Here is a 22,936-nt window from a genome sequence, read left to right on the forward strand (position 1 = left end):
AATAATGCTTTGAGTATGACCGAATGTTTGAAGACAGGCTAGGTTTTTTCCATAGGGGGTTATTTTGATCATTTAATTTAATTCATTTTAATTTTAATTTGTTATTAAAACATTTTTGAGAAGGTTATACGGACGTCTACGCATCTACAGGGCTTATGAGTCATCATTGGATGGTTTGGGTGGCCCCTCTACACACTGTGTAACATTCACCATTTCCTCAATTCTTCGATCTGATGACTTTTGCGAAGTGAAAGAGCTGAAACCTTTATCATGTGGGTGAGATTCATCCAGCTGAACCATTTCACCTACTAGGCAACGCCTGAAATCACTTTCAATTTTTTTGTCATTCTTATTTATTTATTTTGTTCATTAACGCCCAAAAGGCTTTTACAAAAAATAAAAATAAAATACATGCTAACATACTAAATAATAAACACAGAATATACAAAAAAAATATGTGAAATTAGTTAGAAAGTATATAATAAAAAGTTTTAAAAAGTAAAAAAAAAACAATAATAACAAAGGTATGCAAGAAAAAACAGTAAGCGTATAAACAAAAAAATGCAAAGATATAAGCTTATGAAATAAATTCTGTAAAGCAAACACAGTAAATGAAGTGTTACGATAAGCAAGAAAGACAAATTTAACTTAAATTAATAAACAAGCGAGCATATGTTATCGCGAAAAAAGAAGAAATAAAAATATGTATTTATGAAATGCGTATTTGCCAATACTACAATGCAATTTGATATAATAGTAAAAAATAAAAAAACAAGTATAAGGTAATAAAAATAAACAAGTAAGTATTTTTTTAATTTATGGAATTGAATTTTCAATAATAGTTTGACGAGCAGCTACAAATAAACTTGATATTGTGGACTTATAAGATAATAAAGAATTGGACAGAATGTCTGCAGCCGTTCCATAAGTGTTACCTAACCTATGCAGTCTCGGTATCAATGAATTGTTTTGTTGGTTGGAAGAAGTACTGGAGCAATGAAACAATAAAGTACTCCTGGAGTTGACAGCAGGTACTCTAAAATTAATCAATTCAAGTATTTTTGGTACGTCAAAAAGAGAGTTTACAATTTATATACTTATACCAGTTAGTTTAATCAATAGTGTTTTGAGTACGTCCAAATGTTTGCAGACAGGCTGGCTTAATTACACAGTGTGTAAAGTGAGAGACCTGTTAATGCGACTTCCATATTACCTTCTCAAAAATGTTTTCCCTCTCCGTTCAAACAAGTTTATAATTATATGTATGTTTATAAATGAGCGCGTTTGAAACCATTTATTATTAAAATTTTCGAATATAAAATTCGTGTATTCAATATCGACAAACGTCAAACTATAATACCATAAATTAATAGGAACTTAATAATAATAAGAAGAATTTACACATACACTGAAAAAAAAAATACTGACATAAATAATGAACTAATTTGTAGTAAACAATGAGAAAGTTTAGTGGTTTTATTTTATTTTTTATTTGTTGATAGACTATTAAACTAAACCAACATTTAAAAAAAATAATTATACACCGTATTATCAGCGCTACGATTTTTTAAAGTTTTTTATTTCTGAAATAACTCCGCGTGTGACGTCAGAGGTTCTTTCCCGCTTATTCTCATTCCGTTCTTCCCATAAGTCCTTCCATGGCAAGCAAACCGGAAATTTTACATAACTCTCAAATCATAGGTTGATACATATGAACCAGTGACGTCATTCAAAGCAGTCCGTTTTTATTAATATGTTTTTTTTTTCGTACATTTTCAGTAAACTTTGCAGTACAATTTAATGCTACAATTTTCACCGCGCAAGTAAACATTTATTGTATCCAATTTCCCGTAGGGTTGAAGTTCCTCATTGCCGTATTTAACGAATAAATTATGCGTAGAAAATATAATAATGGTACTCATGGCCTTAACAACTATGGAAAGCATTCTTCAAAATAACTACAGTATGAAGATAAATAAAGACAAAACAAAGCTACTGACTGTAGGCCGAATGCAACACCAGATGAGAGTAGTGATGTCGGGAATACCACTAAAGAACACCAAGGAGTTTGTCTACCTCGGGAGCAAAATAACGTGGGACGGTCGGTCTAAGAGCGAGGTCGACAGCCGTATACATCAAGCTAGACTTGCATTTAATAAAAGGTCAAAAATAATTGAATCAAATAATATAGACCTAAAACTAAGAATACTCCTAATCAAGACCTATGTATGGAGTATCTTGATGTATGGCTGCGAGACATGGTGCCTATCCGAAAGAGATAAACGGAGACTAGAGGCTTTTGAGATGTGGTCCTATAGAAGACTACTAGGAATTTCCTGGAGAGACCACATTACAAGTGAGGAGGTTCTCAAAAGAATCAAAGGTAGAAGGCACCTGCTTAGGACCTTGTCTGAAAGGCGAGCGAGATGGATCGGCCATGTAATACGTCAAGAAGGCCTCCTGCATGTCATATTGGAGGGGATGACCGAGGGGACAGATTCTAGGGGACGCCCACGCCGAGAGTACCTGGAGGACCTATTAGAGGACGTGCGCTGCTCATCATATGTTGACTTTAAAAGAGCCGCACAAGACAGGGAGGAATGGAGGAGAAGAATGAATGTAATTGCTGCCAGCCAATCCCAGGATTGAGACCAGAGAAGAAGACTCATGATTATTGTTAAATGCTCTTCCAGCAGAAGAGCGAAATTTTGAGCATGAAGACATATTTTTTGAAAAATATTGAAACCAAACTGTTTGTCTAAAGTCTAAATCATTTGAATAAATCCGTAGCGTTATGACAAAATAATACTCACATATTACAACAGCGATAATATGGAAGTCTAGGTATCTACAGGGCTTACGACCTGTCAATAGCTGGTTCAAGTGGCCACTTTACACACTGTATAACATTCACCATTTATTGACTAAACCAGCCATTGACAGGTCATAAGCCCTGTAGATGCTTAGACTTTTATATTACCTTCTCTTAAATGTTCTTCATCGCTGTTGTAATATGTTAATATAAACAGCTCCCCAGGGAGTTGAATCCAGTCCTTGTATACAAAAATTTGGACAAACTCAAAATATTGTTGACAAAATAATACAGTTTTATTTCAATTTTAAGTCAAATTAAATTCAGTATTGCATCAAGTACAAAAATGGCGCTATTTAATTTATCAAAATTAATAATTATGAAAAACTATAATGAATAAAAGCATTTTTATGTAAATATAGTATGCATGGTTGGTTTAGCAAACATATGACCTATTTACGAGTAATTTGATAAGCATATTATATTGAGAATGAGTCAGTTCAGGAACATAGAGAATTGTGTGTACCTTACACACGTGGTTCAGTGCTGACAGAGGCATAGAGTGAACAAACAGGTGGGAATGACAGTACAATCTGAATATTATATTATCTAGGACTCTATACACACCTACGCCCGCACAAGTTATGAATGTGAGCTATGCGAGGAATTTACATATTCGATGCGTAACACGCATATAGTATAGAAAATGTAATGTTAAAATACGATTTTAATGTAAGTCGACGCTCGAATAGAAAAAGTTACCGAGCGACATGTAGACAACTTTACAAAAGAACCAATTAAAGTTTATTTTCTTTTAATTAAAAAAAAAATTTCCATTTTGGCGTAATTCCTACATAATAAAAACATACAATTAAAATACGAGATTCTTTATTTGGCTCTTCCGTAAAATTGCTACATGTCGCTTGATAACTTTTTCCTTTCCAGCGTCAAAGTATATACAGGGTGTTCTTTAAACCCTGTCACATCCGAAACCACGATGATCACTATGAGGAAGAAGACATATTGGCACATTAAAATAATTTGGTATAACGACTAAAATCTTAAAAAATAAAATATAGAAAAAAAAATCAAATAATTGCTTACTTCTGCGGGGGAGAAACGAGAAGAGGGGAGGGGGGAGTCTGAACTACACGGCCGCGCCCCCCTCGCTTCTCCCCTGCAGAAGTAAGCAGTCATTTGTTTTTTAAATATTTTATTTAAAAAAAATTTCTTTGTTCTAAATATTTTTTTAATGTGCTAATATGTCTTCTCGCCTATACCGATCATCGTGGTTTCGGATGTGACAAGGTTTAAAGAACCACTGTATATACAATATTTTTACTTAACTTAATTAATTTTAATTTGTTGATGAACTTTCTTTCTTCCTTTTGAAGGTGCCACGATTCGCATCCATAGAGGAGAATAGGTGATATGCGGGCGTTATATAGGCGCCATTTGATTTTCACTGAGTAAATATCCGATCTCCAGACAGGCCTTCATACTGTTAAATGTGGCGCCTGCGACTCCTAGCCGCACTCCCAGTTCTTTGTGAAAGCTGCCATTTTCCGTAACATTCATACAGCGTGCATAAAAAAAGTTTTTTTTTCTTATCATGTATATTCGGAATTATATAACTTCAAATTACTAAATAACTAAAACAGTGTAAGTCCCTCTTCAACCAAAAGAGCTAGTCTCTTTTTTGAAAAAAATCAGTTATAACATTAACTGAATACGTAAAAGTTTATTGTAATAAAAATATAAAAAAAATTGTATCATTCATGTAACTAAATAATTATTATTTTTAAACACATATATACAGGGTGTTGTATAAACCCTGTCACATCCGAAACCACGATGATCAGTATAGGAAAGAAGACATATTAGCACATTTAAAAAATATTTAGAACGAAGAATATTTTTTTAAATAAAATATTTAAAAAACAAATGGTTGCTTACTTCTGCAGGGGAGAAGTGAGGGGAGCGTGGCGCAGTATCAGATTCCCCCCTCCCCCTCCTCGTTTCACCCCTGCAGAAGTAAGCAACCATTGGCTTGTTTTGATATATATATTTTTTAAATATTCGTTCTAAAAAAATATTTTAATGTGCCAATATGTCTTCTTATTCATACCGATCATCGTGGTTTCGGATGTGACAGGGTTTAATGAACACCATGTATTTTAGCGCCCTTGAGGTGTTTCCCGTGTCCGGGCGCAATGATGAAGAATTTCTGTGTTAAATGGAATTGGAATCCTTAACAAGTGTTTTCAATAAAAAGGCTAATTTCGGGTTTATGTATTTTAAAGGGAAACTATGGGAAGATTTGTCAGCCTCGTCCATCTAGTGGCTAGGCGTTAGACTACCACGCGTGAGGTTTCGGGTTCGATTCCCGGTAAAATTTCCCGGTAACAATTGATCGCGATACACTGTGACTGCAGTGCAATTCAGTCCACTGTGCGGCCTTGGGTGTGGACAAGGAAATAATGATAAAAATTAGGTGATTTTCACAAAATGACATAAATAATCGTAAACTGTAGTAAACATGAACACAATACGAGAATATCAGAAAAATATCATTTACAACCTTTTAAAACGAGAAAAGGACAATCGAGACCATGGACTGAAATTACACAATAAACTACCAGATAAAACTTAACAAAAGACTCAGACAACCTTTACAAAAGATGTTAAAAATATTATTATTAACAGTAGAATGTGAATTTTAAAAGTAAAAATATTTTGTTAAATGTATGTAAACCCCGTCATGGTTAATCAATGAAAAATGTAAATATTTAATTTTTTTAAAATTAAAAAATAATAATTTAAACTTTAAGACGTGTGGTAATTTTACTTCTTTATGTTAATTAAATGTATCTAAAAATCAATAAACAAATAACTCGAATCAAGTTAGGGTCGAATCTCAGACCTTTGATCTGAGAGTCCGCAACACTAGCCACGGGACCACAACCCGATTTATAAATTGATATAGAGCCCGACTCGTAACTCGTAATACATGCGATTTGGAATACACCGAGGACGCGGACGCCATCGTCAGCCAATGCCGGTGAAGGCAGAGTTTATGTTTATAAAATTACATACATCAAGGCCATAATCCCGTCAGTGGGAATGTTGCATTAGGAATAAACCCATTAAAGCAGAATTTGGACATTTTCCAAGATCGGAGTAGCATGTTGAAAGGCGAAAGCGATATGACGAGTGTATTACAAAAAAAAAAATAATAATAATAATAGAGGCAACCAATTAAATTATAAAAATCATATGTTACGAATTGGTTGCTTACTCTTCCAAAAATAAATTACCAATTGAATTGAAAGAGTTTAGAATTGGAAAAGGCTAGCTGAAAGTGGTCCTAAAAATTTAATGCCGTACATTAATTCAAAATAGTTTTGTTTCATTTAATCTTGTTCTTTTTATTTTCCATTTTTAATTTTTTTAATCTGCGATTCTCCTTTTAGCCTATTAAAAAAATATATAACTGTCTAGATTGTTTAGTTGCTTATTTTTTTTTTTTTTTAAATAATTATTAAATCACTTTTCCAATTGTGTAATTCCTTAATTTATTCATTAAATTAATTTTACTATTCAATATTATTGTTAACACTATATACATATAACTAGTTTCAGAACAGCTATTTTTGTGCCTAGTGACGTTGCTAGGTATATTTCCTTGCAAATTTACGTTGTTAAATTGTGATAGTTAACAACTTTTTAGCCAATAAACGCCGTATTTCAGCACTGAAACTGAATTGCTATCTTGCACCTCTCTCAGTAGGTACAAACGACAACAATATACCCATTTCACGCGCAAAAACACAACCTGAACGGAAATTATCAATTACTTATCATTATCTACAATATAGGTAATAATAATCTAATCCAATATAATAATCAAAATACATATTATGGATACAATGAACTGGAAATAAAAAATAACTCGATTAACTTAATTTAAAACAAAAAAAAAAAATAAGTGATTTAAAAACAATATTAAATTAGTAAGATGAACATTTTATATGGAAAGAACAAGCTTTAAAGAAGACACTCTCGGATTTAGTCATCAGATTTTTAAATGAGGTTGGTTTTAATTTACAGTAAACGAAAAGAGGTTGGTTTTAATTTACAGTAAATTAAAAGAGGTAGGCAACAACGTAGGCATGTAATCATCTATATTTCGTATTATGTCCTTACTTAAATAAATAAAATAGCATTTTTTAGTCAAATAGTTCACTGCAGGACGCAACACTTTTTTATTTTTTTTTACTGTAAAAATGTTTTTTTTGCGACGCTTCTAAAATAAACCGCACAATGGATCAAACAATCGTGACGCTTCATTTTTTCCATTGTCGCGAGATTGCACAAACCGAATATAATGTAGTTTTACAGCGTCGCTTTATGCAGGTATTTCGTGGTTGCGAAACAATAGCTAATTAACCTGATATCCCGAAGCTACCAAAACCACGATTGTAAAACAACACATCGCATATAAAATTACGCCTTCGGAATATTGGTATACACAATGCAACAATTATTATTTACAAGATTAGCGTTTAATACTAAAAGTGGATTAATTTATCGACTTAATAATAAAATGGTCAAAGAACGATAAAGAAATGCGCTAACAATGAATAGTTGCATTGGTATTACGTATTATAAACGCATGTTTATCAAAGCAGTCGTCGAAAAGCATGATAAATTGATTGTAATTCATAATTATAAGCATAACACTATATTAGACGAAAGAAAATGGTTTTCTTTACTTTGCAGGCAAGTTATGCGACGTTAAACATTGTAAAATTATATTGTACTTTTTTATATATAACATTTTATGAAAAATCTAATAAATATACACACATCAAAATCAGTTACTAAATTGAGCAGCTAGTGCACAAACAGTTGAACTCTTTAAGCATTAAAAAATATACATTATGTTTACAAAATAGAATAGAATAAGAGAAGTGGTTAAAGTAACGGTAGTTTCTGGGTATATTATTTTATTATAAAAGTTTGTTTCATATTTTAGAAAGAAAGAAATTAAAATGAAGGAAAATAAATCCAAATAGAAAGTATTAAAATAAAAAATAATTAAATAATAATAAAAATCAATACAACTATAAAAAATGTTGTTATATGCTTGCCCCCAGATGAGTTTTCCAAAAACTCCTTAGGAATGTAAAATATGCGTTTCTTAAATAAATAGTAGAAAAAATGTGTATGCTCAGTGCACACGGGTATTTGTAAAAATGTACAAATTACTTATCAAAATTGATAAAAAGTTCTAATAAGTGATATTTTCGCTTATTATAAAAATAAAACTTTGTTATTAGTGTTACACATTTTTTATTCTTTTACAAGAACACTACTACAGTTTCGGGAGAGCACTCCTCCCATCGACGGGTGATATAAAACTCTTTTTGAGTTTTATATCACCCGTCGATGGGAGGAGTTATAATGAAGTGTTACGAAGTGAATGCCGATTCAATAACAATATATTTTCGCTATTTAATTTTGTTGAATTCAGTCTACAGTAATTTTGTTGATTTCCAAACTCCCTTCTAAAAAAAGTTTTTCATTTTTATTTGAATATCAATAAAATTTAAGATGTTTATGAATTAAAGCCATTTATAACCCGATTTCATAGCATTGTTTATAATGGAATTAAAATTTGAAACAATAGACATGTTGATATTTTTCATAGAAGTGAATACTTGTAGGAATTCGTTAGAAATTTAACGAAATACACTGGAATCTCTTTCATGGGATACTTGTAAAAAAAGTACTAGAAAAAAACAATGCTGGATAGGTTAGAAATTGTTTCCTATTTATTGTATATTACTTTATTTCTTAAATATAACATGACATCAAAACATTAAAAAAATCGTAATAAAGATTATTCATTATAACTATCCTATTATATTACAGGCCAAGAGTGATAAAGTGCTTTCCAACAGCGAATAGTATAATTATATTACAATTACGCATTGTTAAAATAACGTAAAAAAAATAAAAAAAATTGGACGGTGTTATTTCGAAACCGTGTAAAACGAGATTCCAGTGTACTTTGCTATTGCATTTAAATTTCAAAAAGTAAATCACCTGTGACATTTCATCCATAGACGAATTGACAGATTCCTCATCCGGTTTGATTCGCGTCGATTCTCTTTTTCTCAAAATGAACGTGACGATTTCCTCGATTCGACAAAAAAAACATATTTACGGTTAATTTTGTAACTAACGCTACGCTGTTTCCAATTATTGTCAAATTATTATTGTGCGGTAAGATGCGTCCTAGATTCGAACATTCCCGTTAAGACCAAGTAAATAATAGTCTTTCTGATAATTTAGACATGACCCAAAAGGTAATAAATAACGCGGGGTAATTACTACAATTCGTCAGCCTCGTGGTGTAGTGGTCGGCGCGTTTGCCTACTGTGCAAGAGGTCTCGGGTTCGATTCCCGATACGGTTGAAATGAAATATTTAAAATATGTTTTTACACTAGAATATTTCATAGTCCCTGGACTAGCGCCTGAAGCGTAAGACTGATCATCTTGCAACAAAAATTATCAAGATACGCTGCGTTCGGTGCACCAATACAGTGCCCTATGCACCATTAGATGCGGAAAGCGAATGATGCCGATGAATGACTACAATTAGGTAACTTCAAAATCAGAATTTTTAAGTCAGCCACGAATGCTACAAATATGTCGTCGTCCATCTTTCCAAAAGGCGTATCTCGTTTGTTGTCGAAATTGAGTCATTATTAGAAAAAATATTTAATTAAAAAAATATCCAGCAAAATACAGTAAGATTATTTTTTTATTATTTTTAAAGGCGAAAATTTTTTAAAAGATTAAAAAAAAAGTCGTCTCAAAATTAACAACTTCGAGATACGCCTTTTTGAAAGATGGACGACGATATAAGTGGTGCATCAAATTATGACAATATTAAGATTCGAATGCACAACTTGTCTATTTGTAGCGTACATGGAGAAGGATACAAAATCTGATTTTGGAGTTACTTAGTTGTAGTAATAATCCCACGATAAAGACAGTAAAAGTCTAATGGAGTTGAATATTGCATTATATATTTATAAATATTATTTATTCGTGCTCTTGTTTGTAGAAATTCGTCATTATATCGGGTGGATAAGATATAACTGTTATTATGTGGTCGGATGACTATTGCGAACGAAATAAACTGACGAAAGTAAACAGCGTAACGTGAAAACCATAGCATAGACAAAATGACGATTATTTTCCAATTTTCCGAAAAATTGTCAATAAACAATAATAGATACGTATAACTTTTGTAAATTAACAATAACTAAACGGACTATTTTAAGCGTAGTGTCTATTACAATATTTTATTGGTTTTAAATTCATTTATTTATTTTTATTTTATTTATTCACCTAAAGACAGTTTATTACACATTATTTGAGACATAAGTCCCAACTCCGCGGGACTAAAAGTCCTGTTTTGAGATTGGACGAGCAATTAGTTGACCCAGACACATGAGTATATCATCACAAATATTTTATAGATCAGAAACAGAACAATAATAATAAATATAAAAAACAAATATATGACACATCAATATGGTATACAGTAAACTCAAACATTCAGAAATTATCAAATAGAACGGAATTTGTACTGAAATTAGCCAAATTTTAGGTATCACCATCATCAGAAGCCGATGGCGTATAGGGCACCGCATCGGTACACCAAATGAAGGTAAATAAAACAGTTTTGAGGTTTCGGTCCAGTCCAAGGAAAGTGAAATAATGCAGTTAAAAATAAAAACAAATATTTCACGTTGTACATAAAAAATAGTGTAAGTATCATCATCATTCCCTTTCAGCCCCTAATGGTGCATAGGACACTGCACTGGTACACCGATCGCAGCGCATCTCGATCATTTTTGTTACATGCAAGTAAGATGATCAGTCTTACGCTTCAGGTACCAGTCCAGGGACTACGAAATATTCCAGTGAAAAACACCCATTTTAATTATTATTTCATATCAACCATGTCGGTAATCGAACCCGAGACCTCTTGCATGGTAGGCAACCGCGCTGACCATTACACCGCGAGGCCGACAAGTAAGTATGAACTGTTCATATTTACACCTGATGGTGGGTAATTTTAAATACCCGAAACTTAACTCGTTTGTGGCGTAAACATACTAACTGTTACTTTATATTTTTATTACTATTTCATTTTTATTGAAAAGGTTTTCACATTCACAATTGTATTTCCACACACTTAAATTTCCGCTAACTGCAAAGGCATGTAGATAAAAAAAAATATAATAATAAGGTTAAAAAAAACAAAATTCCACTAAGTGGTTGGGTCGTGTTTTATATGGTTCGTATTAAATAATAACTAGTACTTTTAAAGACTAAAGTATCTTAATAAACTTTAATTAATTTGAAGTAAGCACTTTGTGTAATGAACAAACAACACCATTAAAAAGAAGCATTGTTTCTAGGGAGTTAAACAAAAAATAAACAGAATACTGGTGTGAACGTCAAACCCGGGTGAACAGACAGAAAAGCGGTGTTTAAGTAACATTAGGAATGATTAAATAATAATGACAATGGTCCGGCGTGGGATACGAACCACTATACAGGGAAGTGTTAGACATTGACCTTACCGTGAGGTCAGAATCGAGCCAGTGTTTAATCTCAATACAGAAGCTGTTAAAAAAAAAAACTAACAAGTTGTAATATTACGCTAGTAAATTATAATAATCGCACCATGCGCGATGATTGAAAAACTTCGATAAAAAAATAGTCACGTTTTTTGGTAGGTTATGGATATGATAAAATGATTTATAAATAATTATTAAAAAACAGATTGCGTTGAATTTAATTTGAGTTTTATAAATTTTCGTGTGCCACATAGACAAATTAGACGTAATTTGCTGCAACAGAGGGAAAACATATCCGAGAAGGGAATGTGGAAGTCTAGGCATTTACAGGGCTTATGACCTGTCGTTGGCTAGTTTAAGTGGCCACTTTACACACCGTGTAACATTTACCATTTTGCCTGTTTAAACATCCACATTTCCTCAACTGTTCTATCTGTTGACTTTCATGAAGTAAGAGATGAAACCTTTATCATGTGGGTGAGATTCATCCGGCTGAATGTGGATGTTTAAACATAGACAAAATGATGAATGTTCCACAGTGTGTAAAGTGGCCACTGAAACCAGTTAACGACAGGTCATAAGCCCTGTAAAGGCCTGGACTTCCACATTCCCTTATCAAAAATGTTTTTCCTCTGTTGCATCAAATTTAGATCTGAATAGGAAATCCAGCCAGTCTGCAAACATTTGGACATACTCAAAACATTGTTAAGTTAGACTTAGTTGTTTGTTTCACATTAAAAGCTCCCCCACTTACCCGGATTCGTTCTAGAGGTCTTGTAGCCTCTTTTTAGATCCGCATAATGCAAAAACAAATTTTGAGCCTCAATGAACGGTTAAAATTCCCGGGTCGGGGGTGCGAAGTCAGATAAGGCACAACATAGTAAAAATGAGATTTAAACGCAGTCAAGTGTGAGACTAGATTTTTTTTTATCTTTTAATGTAAATAGTCGGTTAGGTCCAGAGGTTACGTCATACAAACTTATCCCCGTATTTTCTCCCTTATGGCACTAGATCAGTGTTTATTTTTACAAACTATAGATATTTACCGTTGCCGTGTCTCGACTGTTTTGCTTTTTGATAAATTGTTTTTATGGGAGCTAGGACCATCCAAAAACCCAAAAAAACGCCCAGCTTTATCTGCCGTCTTCGAACGTACGGTATACAAATACGATACTCAATTTTGAAAACCGGAAAAGATACCGATGGTACCGAGGTAGGCATGTCGAGGAATGGAAAGTGTTCTTCCTGAGAAGAGCGAAGCGAAAGACATGATCAGAAAGTGTAAATATTATTTGTGTAAACCATGGTGTATGTATCCTGAATGTATTCTGAACTCCCTGAATTTTACTGTTTTTTTTTAATATACATTTTTATCCCCTTTTCTTTTCTCTTTCTTGGTTCCTCTTTCTCTCTCCTTCCAAACTCATTATCTGATTCCATATTCCTTATCATTCAATACGTATAACATAATGTACTATTTCAAAAATAGATAATATGTGCAAGCCTTATCTCCCAATTAAAAAAACAGCTATTAGTTTTCATTAATTAGGTTATTTTTCTTTTATGTACCTATGTACTCGTATCTTATACATTTATGGTTTTTTAGTACAAAATTTCGAGCAAATCTTCTTTTGAGTCTGTTTTTTGGTTGGCTGGAAGATATTGCTTTTAGCAATAAGTCAGCCAAAGTACTTATTCTTTGTACTTGAAGTTTTAAATAAATAAATACTTAAGCATGTGGGCAAAGACCTATGGGGGTTTGTAGATAAATAAGAAATAAATATTTTTATGATTTTTTTATACGTGTATGATTCATATCATTAATTGTAGTGCTTTCACACTTGCAGATTACGCAGACAGGGTATAGTCTAAGCTTTTAACCGAGTTGTTACAGTTTAAACCCGTGCTGTGCCAGCGGGTACTGCAAGACATCTTACCTTTGTTTAAACCTAATGGTGCACCAATTAAATAGCGTAATTATCTTAATTATACAAACATGTTTGTTACGTGAAGGTAAGGTAGTCGTATTTACTTCAGATGCCATACTAAAAGCGTGAAGTATTATTGTAAAAAAGCACGTAAAATTGATACGATAGTAGCATGAATAAAGTATTCGTTTGTTTACGAAAATATTTCAGAGAAAAAGTCAAAAACCTTGAGATACGAGTATTTATAGAAATAACAATAAAATATTTATTTGGTAAAAATCGTTCAATCAGAGCACGGAAAGATTATTTTTTATCAAATACTCGTTAATCTAAATGATTTTGACATAATCCGAAAATAATAAATACTTACAGAAATATTTTGGGAGATAATACGCACTGTTACATTGTAAAATGGATAACTCATATGGCGCCATTTTCGTAATTTCATCAGAGGCGATTAATTGATCTAGCAATTAGTAATGCATACGTTCCAGAGTAAACTCGCTTATTTGTTATGTTTAAAAATGAATGTACGAACAAAATGTGCGTACATTGGATGGCTGGGTAATGTTTAGCACCTTAGTTTAAAATCGGACGTCAGAATATCAAGATTATGTAGAATTGATGGGATTAAGGCACATGTAAAATCGTCGAATCACCGAAGCGGCCAATCTTTTCGATATGCTCCTAAGTATACAAATACATTTGTACAAACAGAACTGTATTATCTAAACTGTACAGAATCCTAGACGAGTTTTTTGACTCGATGACTGCTAAATAGGTAAACATCCCGAAAAAGGAAATCGAATGAAGAAACATACGCCTCGTAGTGGCGCGTTCGCCTACCATAATTGAATGTAGTTATGCAGACAGCAGCCAGTCCACAATATCGGAAAAATGAGATATTGATGTTATTGGGTGCAGTAAGGTCGATTCTATGTTCTGCTAAAAACAGCCAGACCGCTTTCATATAAAAAACTGGATTAATCACCTCCGGAAAAAGGTGTTGATCACAATAACGGCATTTCTCAATCTGCAGAAAACACCCAAAAAACTAGAAAAATCTTATGGTACGTTAAAAAAAATTTAAACTGGTCAAATACACAATAAGGTTCTTGTTTGTAATATATAAAAAAAACTTATGTACACATTGTTTATCGTTTGTTAAAGTCCAAACCATTCAAACTATTGTGTAGATTTTATAATTCACTCTTTTCACAAAATGGCTATTATCTCAGTTTCACTTTTCTATGGCTGGCTGCTTGCTGTATAACTACGTTCAATTGAGATCCTGGGTTTGATTTCTAAGAGGGTTGACGTGAAATATTTGTTTTTAAAGGTGGTGTTCCAACGAATTATTTAATTTTTCCCTGGACTGGCACCTGAGGCATAAGACTGATCACCTTTTTTTAAAGATGGGAGTTGCATTTATTATTTATCTCGCTTATTATGTACAAGGTTTATACTTCTAAAAGTTGATTCTGCTTTTTTAGAAGCTATTATTTTTTCTTTCAGTGTTGGGATCAGGAATAGTATGCAATAGCGGGCTAATCACGAACTTCTTAGCGTTTGCACATGTGAAGGGAAAGAAACCACATAAAACTCTTCAGGAGAAGCCGGCCTGTTGGCAGTCATCAACAGGCCTTCCAGACTGATCACCTTACCTTCCTGTAATAGGCGGTTGAGACACGATGTACTTGGTTTAACGATGTAGTGCCCTATGCATCACCAGGTGCAAATTAGGGTTAGCTGATGATATATGTACATACATACCAGTGGTGAATGGTGATTTTATTTACAGGTAAGCTATAAAAATATAATATATATTTGTACCTACATAGCAGGTACTTAATATAATGTAAGTAATATATACTATATATTGATATTTTTCTGTAGTTCTGGGTGATACAACAACTCTCATCGATGAAATCAACTCAAACGATGTAACTTCGTGATATATTATATTTTATAGATATATTATCCATTACTTTAACATATAATTCATTAAAAAATAAATAAAAAATACCACTACGAATTCAGTTGATATTAGGTATTCAATTGAAGGCCACATTGTTCTAGTAATTACTAGTGCTAAAAACGGCCGCGTGGAGTGCTATATGTCCTGCAATATGACGCATGAAAGTAATTACGGTATTATGTCAAATGTCAAAAGTACCATCTCAAAGAAAAATAGTCCTTAAAAAACAATGTTTGAAATACTGTTTTCCAAATCAAGAATCTTCAAATATTTTGTGTAATCTGCAAGTTTAATCTAGGAGAAAAAACCCGCACTGGGGTTAGTACATTCAAAATTTAGTACAATTATTTGTATGAAAAAATAAGCTGGAATAATCGGCTAGTTTCTTGGCGCACCGCAGGCGCTGGGCGAGCTTTATTAATATTAATATTTATATTAGGATAAAAATACAAACGGTAAAAATGATTTAAAATAAATGGTAATTATTAATTTGTTTTTCTGTAAATAAAGTTACAATAAAATATTATTATGGTTAGTCAAATATAATGGTAAGCTGTGCATAATCGCTTCTATACACGGTTCGCCCCTGATACATACATATGCAAAACTGCGACGCAATAACAAACATAACCGTTTACGTGTTACATACAAATCAGAGTACTGTAGCGAAAAGTTTGGGCGATGTGACAATTTCACACATGCTAAAACTCAGGAATATGTTACGCGACGCACGCACGAATCTTCGAAAGCAAAAACTGTCAGAATCGCAATATTTATACCCCAAGTTATCTTTATCTTCGTGCGTAACTTCCGCTTTAGGGCCGCTTGTGCCTGTTTAGTGTGAAGTGTGTAGTAGGTACACGATCGGTTTTCACTTTAGTGAAATATTGCCAATAACGTCGAATTTGATCGAGGTCAGTGTGAAAATTAGCTCGAAACAGAAAACGTACGTCAACACCTACATGATGATTCGCGTCATTAGCCAAGTCGTTTGATGTTTCCTAAATTTGTATAACAGTGTATAGAATTTTTTGTTGTGTATAACAAACACACTCAGTAGAATCACTCCTACATAGTATATAAGGTTTTGAAAATTCATAGTTTCAGTATAATTTTGATATTATTATTTTTATAATCATTTTAAGCGAGCAGCTTGAAGCTGAAATGCTTAAATCTATTTAACGAAAGTTAGCTGTTGGCGCACTTTGACTTTTCCAAAAAAAATCTAGTCCATTTTTTAACCCATTGAGACTACACAATGAGATCAATGCCTCGATTATGCTCGCTATCTTCATATGTATATATCGAGACGGTATACTTAACTTCTGTACTATCTGTATCTTACCTCGGTATGTTCTACCTACTTGTCATATCGACATCATATGATCGAAACAAGCCAATGAAATGACCGCAAACAATTAGTCCGCGTTCCTTACGCCATTAATATTTAAAATAGTTCTCATTTATAGTTTAAATAGGCTTCTGTAAAAATTGCTCGGTGGAACAAAATTTTTGACACTTTTAATGCGTAAACAAACGTATCGAGGGGTTCTAGACCCGTCGGTATAAACCGATGTACTTACATCAAAACTTGATGATGGGGGGGGGTATCGATAGTATGTCTTTGTAGTCGGTCGGGAGAATTTTATCTTCAACTATGACGTAATATTGAAGCTATGTCATTTTAGAGAGTAGATATGTGTACCGTGACGTACGCTTCCCCTTGTTTCACATCGATGTACCTACCCAAAACTTGAAGGTGGGGGATCGGTAGTATATCTTTATAATCGCTAGAGGGAATTTATCTTCAACTATACCGGCAAGGTGAAGGTATGACGTCTTTATATTCCCATCATAATCGAGGCACTGCTCTTGTGGCAGATTATTCCAATCATCAACAACCCTATTGCTCAGGAAATGCTTCCGTTGATTTAGATTGAATCTCGTTGCTAACTGAATACCAGTACTTAATTACTCGGTACAGCAATTTCAGAGCATCTTTATAATTTATTTTATGATAGCTTGATGATTAAGTTTTGGATGCCAAAAATAATGTAAAGATAAAATATTAAACTTTTAAAAAGCTACCAACCTCCTAAATAATATACAATTAAATGCGGGATTTAGAACACCCAGACATAGGGACATATTCAAACTGCCTTTATTTTCAAGCAATGCCCCACACATTTGGCTTGCATGTATCGGGAATATAATCTTCTTCTTCTAGTGCCTTGCCGGGTCCCCCCGACGTTGGCGATCACTACAGCGAAAGCATATGTATCTGTCCTGCGCTACTTTTATATTTCGCAGCCAGGACGACTGCTTATTGATGTACTCGCCGTAGTGTTTCCTGGGAAAAGATGACCAGAATGGTTTCCCGTCGCCTTCTCTGGTGGGTTTTTCTGTCGGGGTTGCCTTCCCTTAGCTGGTTGGTTAGGAATATATAATATACAGTCGAAATAACAAAATCGACATATTTCATACGGCTTTTTCGAATAAATCTTAAACAACAAGTACACATGTACAACTTATTTTGTATAGTTTTGTATATTGTTTTAGTGTAAAATATTACTATAGTGTAATGTCATTTATAGTAAACTATAAATTCCATTATCTCTGCCTACCCCTACGGGAAATGGCGTAATGGTAGTAGTAGCAGTATTACGATATGTACATCATGTGTATGTGTTTTTATTATTATCTTTATTTTTACTATCTTTACTTAAATTTACCGGCGAATTTTTACGACACATGCGTTTTTACTGGTAAGTAATTGATTTATTACATAAATGCTAGATTTCACTCCAATAACCATTATGAATACAAGAAAGTATTTTATTTATTTTTATGCTTCGAATAATAAAACCCAGAAACTGGTTAATTGGATTTTCAAACATGTATTATGAACCATGCTTGTATTCGTTTATGGCACTTACGCTTTCTGACGCATTGGAATATTCATAAATTCACTTCGCGGTGGCAAAGGAAGTCAATGCATTCGAGAACATTTATATTTGGTTTAATGTGTCTTAAGACAAAAAAACGAAAAAAAATAATATTTATATCTATTTTATCGATTATTCTTATGCATAAAGAAGGAAACGAATATTTTTCGTGAGTATTTATTTATATTTTTTTTCGTAACTAGGAACTTATCTTGTAATTAAAAAAAATATATATCTACACGAAAATTGAAGATAACATTAAGATACCATATAAATAATAAAATGTATAACAAAAATACTCAATTATAGCATAATGATGATTTTGTTTTCTTTAGCGGTATAGTCATAAATCATAATAACTATAGTTATGGTAAGTATTTTTTACTTATGGGACATTTTGACTGTCGTGTTTATTAGAGTGCTACCATCTCAGTAAACGCACAGAGTATGGTAAAAGCGGTAGTTTCTCTTAACAGAACGAGGAAAGCGTCACTTATCGTCTCCAACAGTCACCTTGTCATAATGACGATACGAGATGAGCCGCACTGGCGCCATGGAGAAAGCAACATCGTAACTCATAAATTATACACCTGATAAATTATTTTAGCTGTTTTTCATAGACTTACGGAAAAGATTACACACATATAAATTTATGAATGTAACTTAAACATACTTAGTTAACAAAATATTACAATATAAACATAAATAACTATTATAACCACGCACTTTCTACGCGAGAATGATTACGTCAACGAGATGAGCTTATGAGAAAATTCCTCGCTTTTTTAACATATTTGTAAAAAAGCTATGATACGTTTGCATCAAAGATATAGGCAAGTCTGATTGATATTTTTTTTATGATTAATTAAATATAGAGAGATATATAGAGCCGCAACAAATCGGTTTCATATTTTTAGTAAGCAGAAATAAAATAATCTTGACTTTCGTATTACCCAGCGATTTTCATCTATATCGTATTATGGAGCAATTGAATACTTTAAATTGAAGTTTCTTGTGAGCGGTGATTCTCGCTCAAGGTAAACAAGGCCCTTACAATAAGTGCCAGTCTTGTTTACTAAAAGTAATACATTCCTTTGTACTGCGGCCGGAAAGGGCCCGTAGCTTGTAATACAGGCCGAATTAGCGCCAATAAGTGTGCTTGTGTAATGGAACTTAGGAATTGACCCCGCTTATATTACGGGTGTAATGTACAGAAGAGTTCTTCATTCGGGCGAATTTATTGGGAAATTTACAACAAAGGTACTTGTTAGTAAATTATTTTTATCCGTGTATTTTAACAGCCTATATTGTATAATATGCAAATAATATTATTAATTAAAATTAGGTTATGAGATTAGATCTCGGTCGTAGTTGCGAACGTTTTGCGGCGCGGCGCGGGCGCGGTGAACTCAAACATATGTAGTGTTCATACTGACCGCGCGAGCGCGACAAGGTGTCGCGTACCGCGCCCGCGCTTGCGCCGCAAAACGCTCGCCACTATGGCCAAGGACTAATACCTTGTAACCGACGAAGATTATAACAATCAATTTATACAAATTTTAACACAATCGAAAGATTGATATCAATTATTGTATTTAGTAAAAACTACATATGTGCATATACGTGATTATTTTTATGTTTCGGATTACATAAATTGTGAGGATATGCGGTGACAGGGAATTTTGATAAATAGGTATTCGAACATTGTTTTCCGGTCACTGTCTTGAAGATGCCTCCTCGATGCTATGTGAAAAAGACAACTGCATTTCCGACCTTTTATGCCTAACTAAAATAGACGAAACCGTTGTCCCATTTTCCGCACTTCAAAACTGAACCGATCTTGTTATTTTTTAAAACAGAGAATCAGGCTGTATTAGTGCGTTTTGTGTTTAAAAAAAAAAACATATTTGTATACCGTGCGCCCGAAGACCGCAGATAAAACTGGAAGTTTTTATGGGTTTTTGGATGGTTCTAGTTCCCATAATAAACTATTCATCAATAAAGCAAAATTATTGAGATATGCCGATGGTAAATATTTATAGTGCTATAACTCAGGATGAAAATACGATAATATGTTTGCATGAAGAAAAGTCAGACCGCGTTTCCTGTCAAGATAAAACATGATTAAGTACACTTACAAAGTTTGCTTTATAGTGCTTTTACGTAACCAAAGAAACAGGTTTGGTTTTCTTAAATAAAACCTCCGACCCATTATTACACATAAACGCACCCTGAGCCCTCTAAAATTATGTCACTTAACTCATGCCCAAACGCTTATTCATCGCCAACGCGTATTTAGTCGTTCTTTAATCGCCAGCCGATGTTGACGTGAGCTTGATATTTCATTAGAAACCTAAATTCCTGATTGTGCGTGAAAGCGCGTGAAAACTGTTCGGACAAAAGGAAAAAATATGGTGTAACTTTTTGTTGATAAGTAGGAACCTAGGTTCTTGTTTATGTTTGAATTCTAAAACATAAAATAATTGATTTTCAAAAATGTATTATGTATGTATGTCGGTTAATATTATTTTACAATTACCAAAAATCCAGTAAAAAGAAATAAAAAGGTAGAAATTATAAGGAATTTAATGAAATAATCCGACTGGGATCCATAAAAAAACGAGTGTTGTTCGTAAACAATCAAAAACAAACTTTTTATTTATAAAAAAAAAAACATTCTTCCATTTTTTTTGTATATGCATTTTCGGCGAATGCAGCCCTCGTGAACGATGAAAAAAACATTGAAGTTCCTAACTTTGTTTTACGAAATAAATTTAAGATTTTAGCTATAAATATGCTCATGGTAAATATCTACATTTCGCTGAAAACCGCACGTAAATCGGTCCCGTAGTTATTCAGCTGATCAAATACACACATACGAACATTGCCTTTTATATAAATAGATAGATTTTAATTATCGTACAGAAAATTGGACAAAAGTGAGTAAATGTCTAGACTTCCATATTCTTCTCTAAAATGTTCTCCATCTCTGTTGAATTATGTTAATCTCAATAACTCCCTAGGGGGTGAACTTCAGTCATCGTCTATTTAGACAAAACATTTTTGATTAAACCGACTGGTTCAAGAAGTATAAACATTAAAAAAACATTTTCAGGCGTTGCCTATTATGTAGGTGAAATAATTCAGTCAGACGAATTTCACCCGCATCAATAAATATTTCAGCTCTTTAATTTTACAAAAATTAACAGATGAAAATTTTTAAGAAATATGGATGTTCAAACATAGGCAAAATGGCGAATGCCACACCATATTAGGTTTTCGTCCCGTGGGTAGTGTCGCGGACTCCAGATCAGGAGGTCCTAGGTTCGAATCCTGCCCTACCACAACTATTATAAAAAATAATTTTCTAACACGGTTATTCACAACTAAAAGAAAATGGTTCAAAATTTTAATATTTGGGTAAATCGTAAAAACGTAAATATATATTTTTTAATAGAAAAAAAAACTGACAATAACAGGTCATAAACCGTGTAAATCCTAGACTTCGATATTCCCTGTCTCTGTATAATATTCATCATAATTTGTTGTTGTAAACTGCTCATAACAACATAGGGTACCTACCGTAAGAAAATCATTATTAATACAATCATTTTCATTTAAATCGTAAAATTGATTCAGACACTACAAATCGAGGATAAAAAATAATACAATTTATACATTTTTATTTATAATTTTAACGAATTGCCTAAGGACTTCACATTTAATATTATTTGCTGTCCAAACCTTATTTCCGGATAAGTTCTCGGGTTACATTTAATTAGAAATTTATGCAATGATATGAGAATAGCAACATGTTTATCTAGAGATACAAATATGCATAATTTTAGGCAAGTAAAATTCATAACACGCATCTAACAGGATATAATTATAAGAACAATCTACATAGTTTGCACCGATAACAATTGAAATTATCAAACAATAATATTATGAACGTTTTGGTTCATTGTACATTCGTTGGGAGATAAATACTCTTATCTACGCTGGCACAGATTACACCTTGACCTTCCCGAAGGTACACACTATCCTAGTTGATTTTATACATCTCTCAGGCGAAGTCCCAAGTATAATAAAATATTTTATCCATCGTAATTAGGAGGATTTGTATACAAACATTGTTGCGCAATTGTAGCCCTGACAGAGGCTTTTGACATAGGGGTGACGCCTCAGAGAAAGTCAACGAACTGACACTCGTTTTAATGTTTTATAACACGAACTCAAACAATCTATCATCCTATCTTAGGACAACACATACCGGCATGCTGTAAACATAATATTCATACCTCGGCACGCAGTTTGATGGGGTCCTGTCCACTTCCCAAGCGGCGAAAAGTTTCATAGGTACAGGCTTGCTGACATTAGTCATCTTTTCTGATTTCACTTTTTCCGTCATTTTGAAAGAACACGGTGTTTTCGGGAACTGAGCACTATAAATTGATCTCACTTTAACACAGCACACAGTCAGAACACCTATTTAACCACCATTTTAAAGCAATACATATTTTCAATGCTCATCGTGAATAAACGGCCGCTGCGAGAACGAGCGTTTGACAGATCGTTTACGGCACTCGAAACGAAACAAAGTGCC

The 22,936-nt window shown here is 33.2% G+C and overlaps 1 protein-coding gene across 4 annotated transcripts in view; it reads right to left on the bottom strand.

Moving 5' to 3' along the window:
* KrT95D (phosphofurin acidic cluster sorting protein KrT95D) overlaps positions 1–22,936 on the bottom strand; it is a 189,224-nt gene extending 166,288 nt beyond the window's left edge. For all 4 annotated transcript variants that reach the window (XM_088242973.1, XM_088242970.1, XM_088242971.1 and 1 more), the window contains exon 1: positions 22,632–22,936. In XM_088242973.1, the coding sequence (XP_088099099.1) occupies positions 22,632–22,741 (110 nt within the window). In that variant the 5' untranslated portion in view covers positions 22,742–22,936. The remainder of the gene's footprint in view (positions 1–22,631) is intronic.

This window comes from Micrasema longulum, unplaced genomic scaffold (assembly GCF_059751315.1).
Source record: "Micrasema longulum isolate JH-2025_06_02 unplaced genomic scaffold, ASM5975131v1 h1tg000178l, whole genome shotgun sequence".
NCBI lineage: Eukaryota > Metazoa > Arthropoda > Insecta > Trichoptera > Brachycentridae > Micrasema > Micrasema longulum.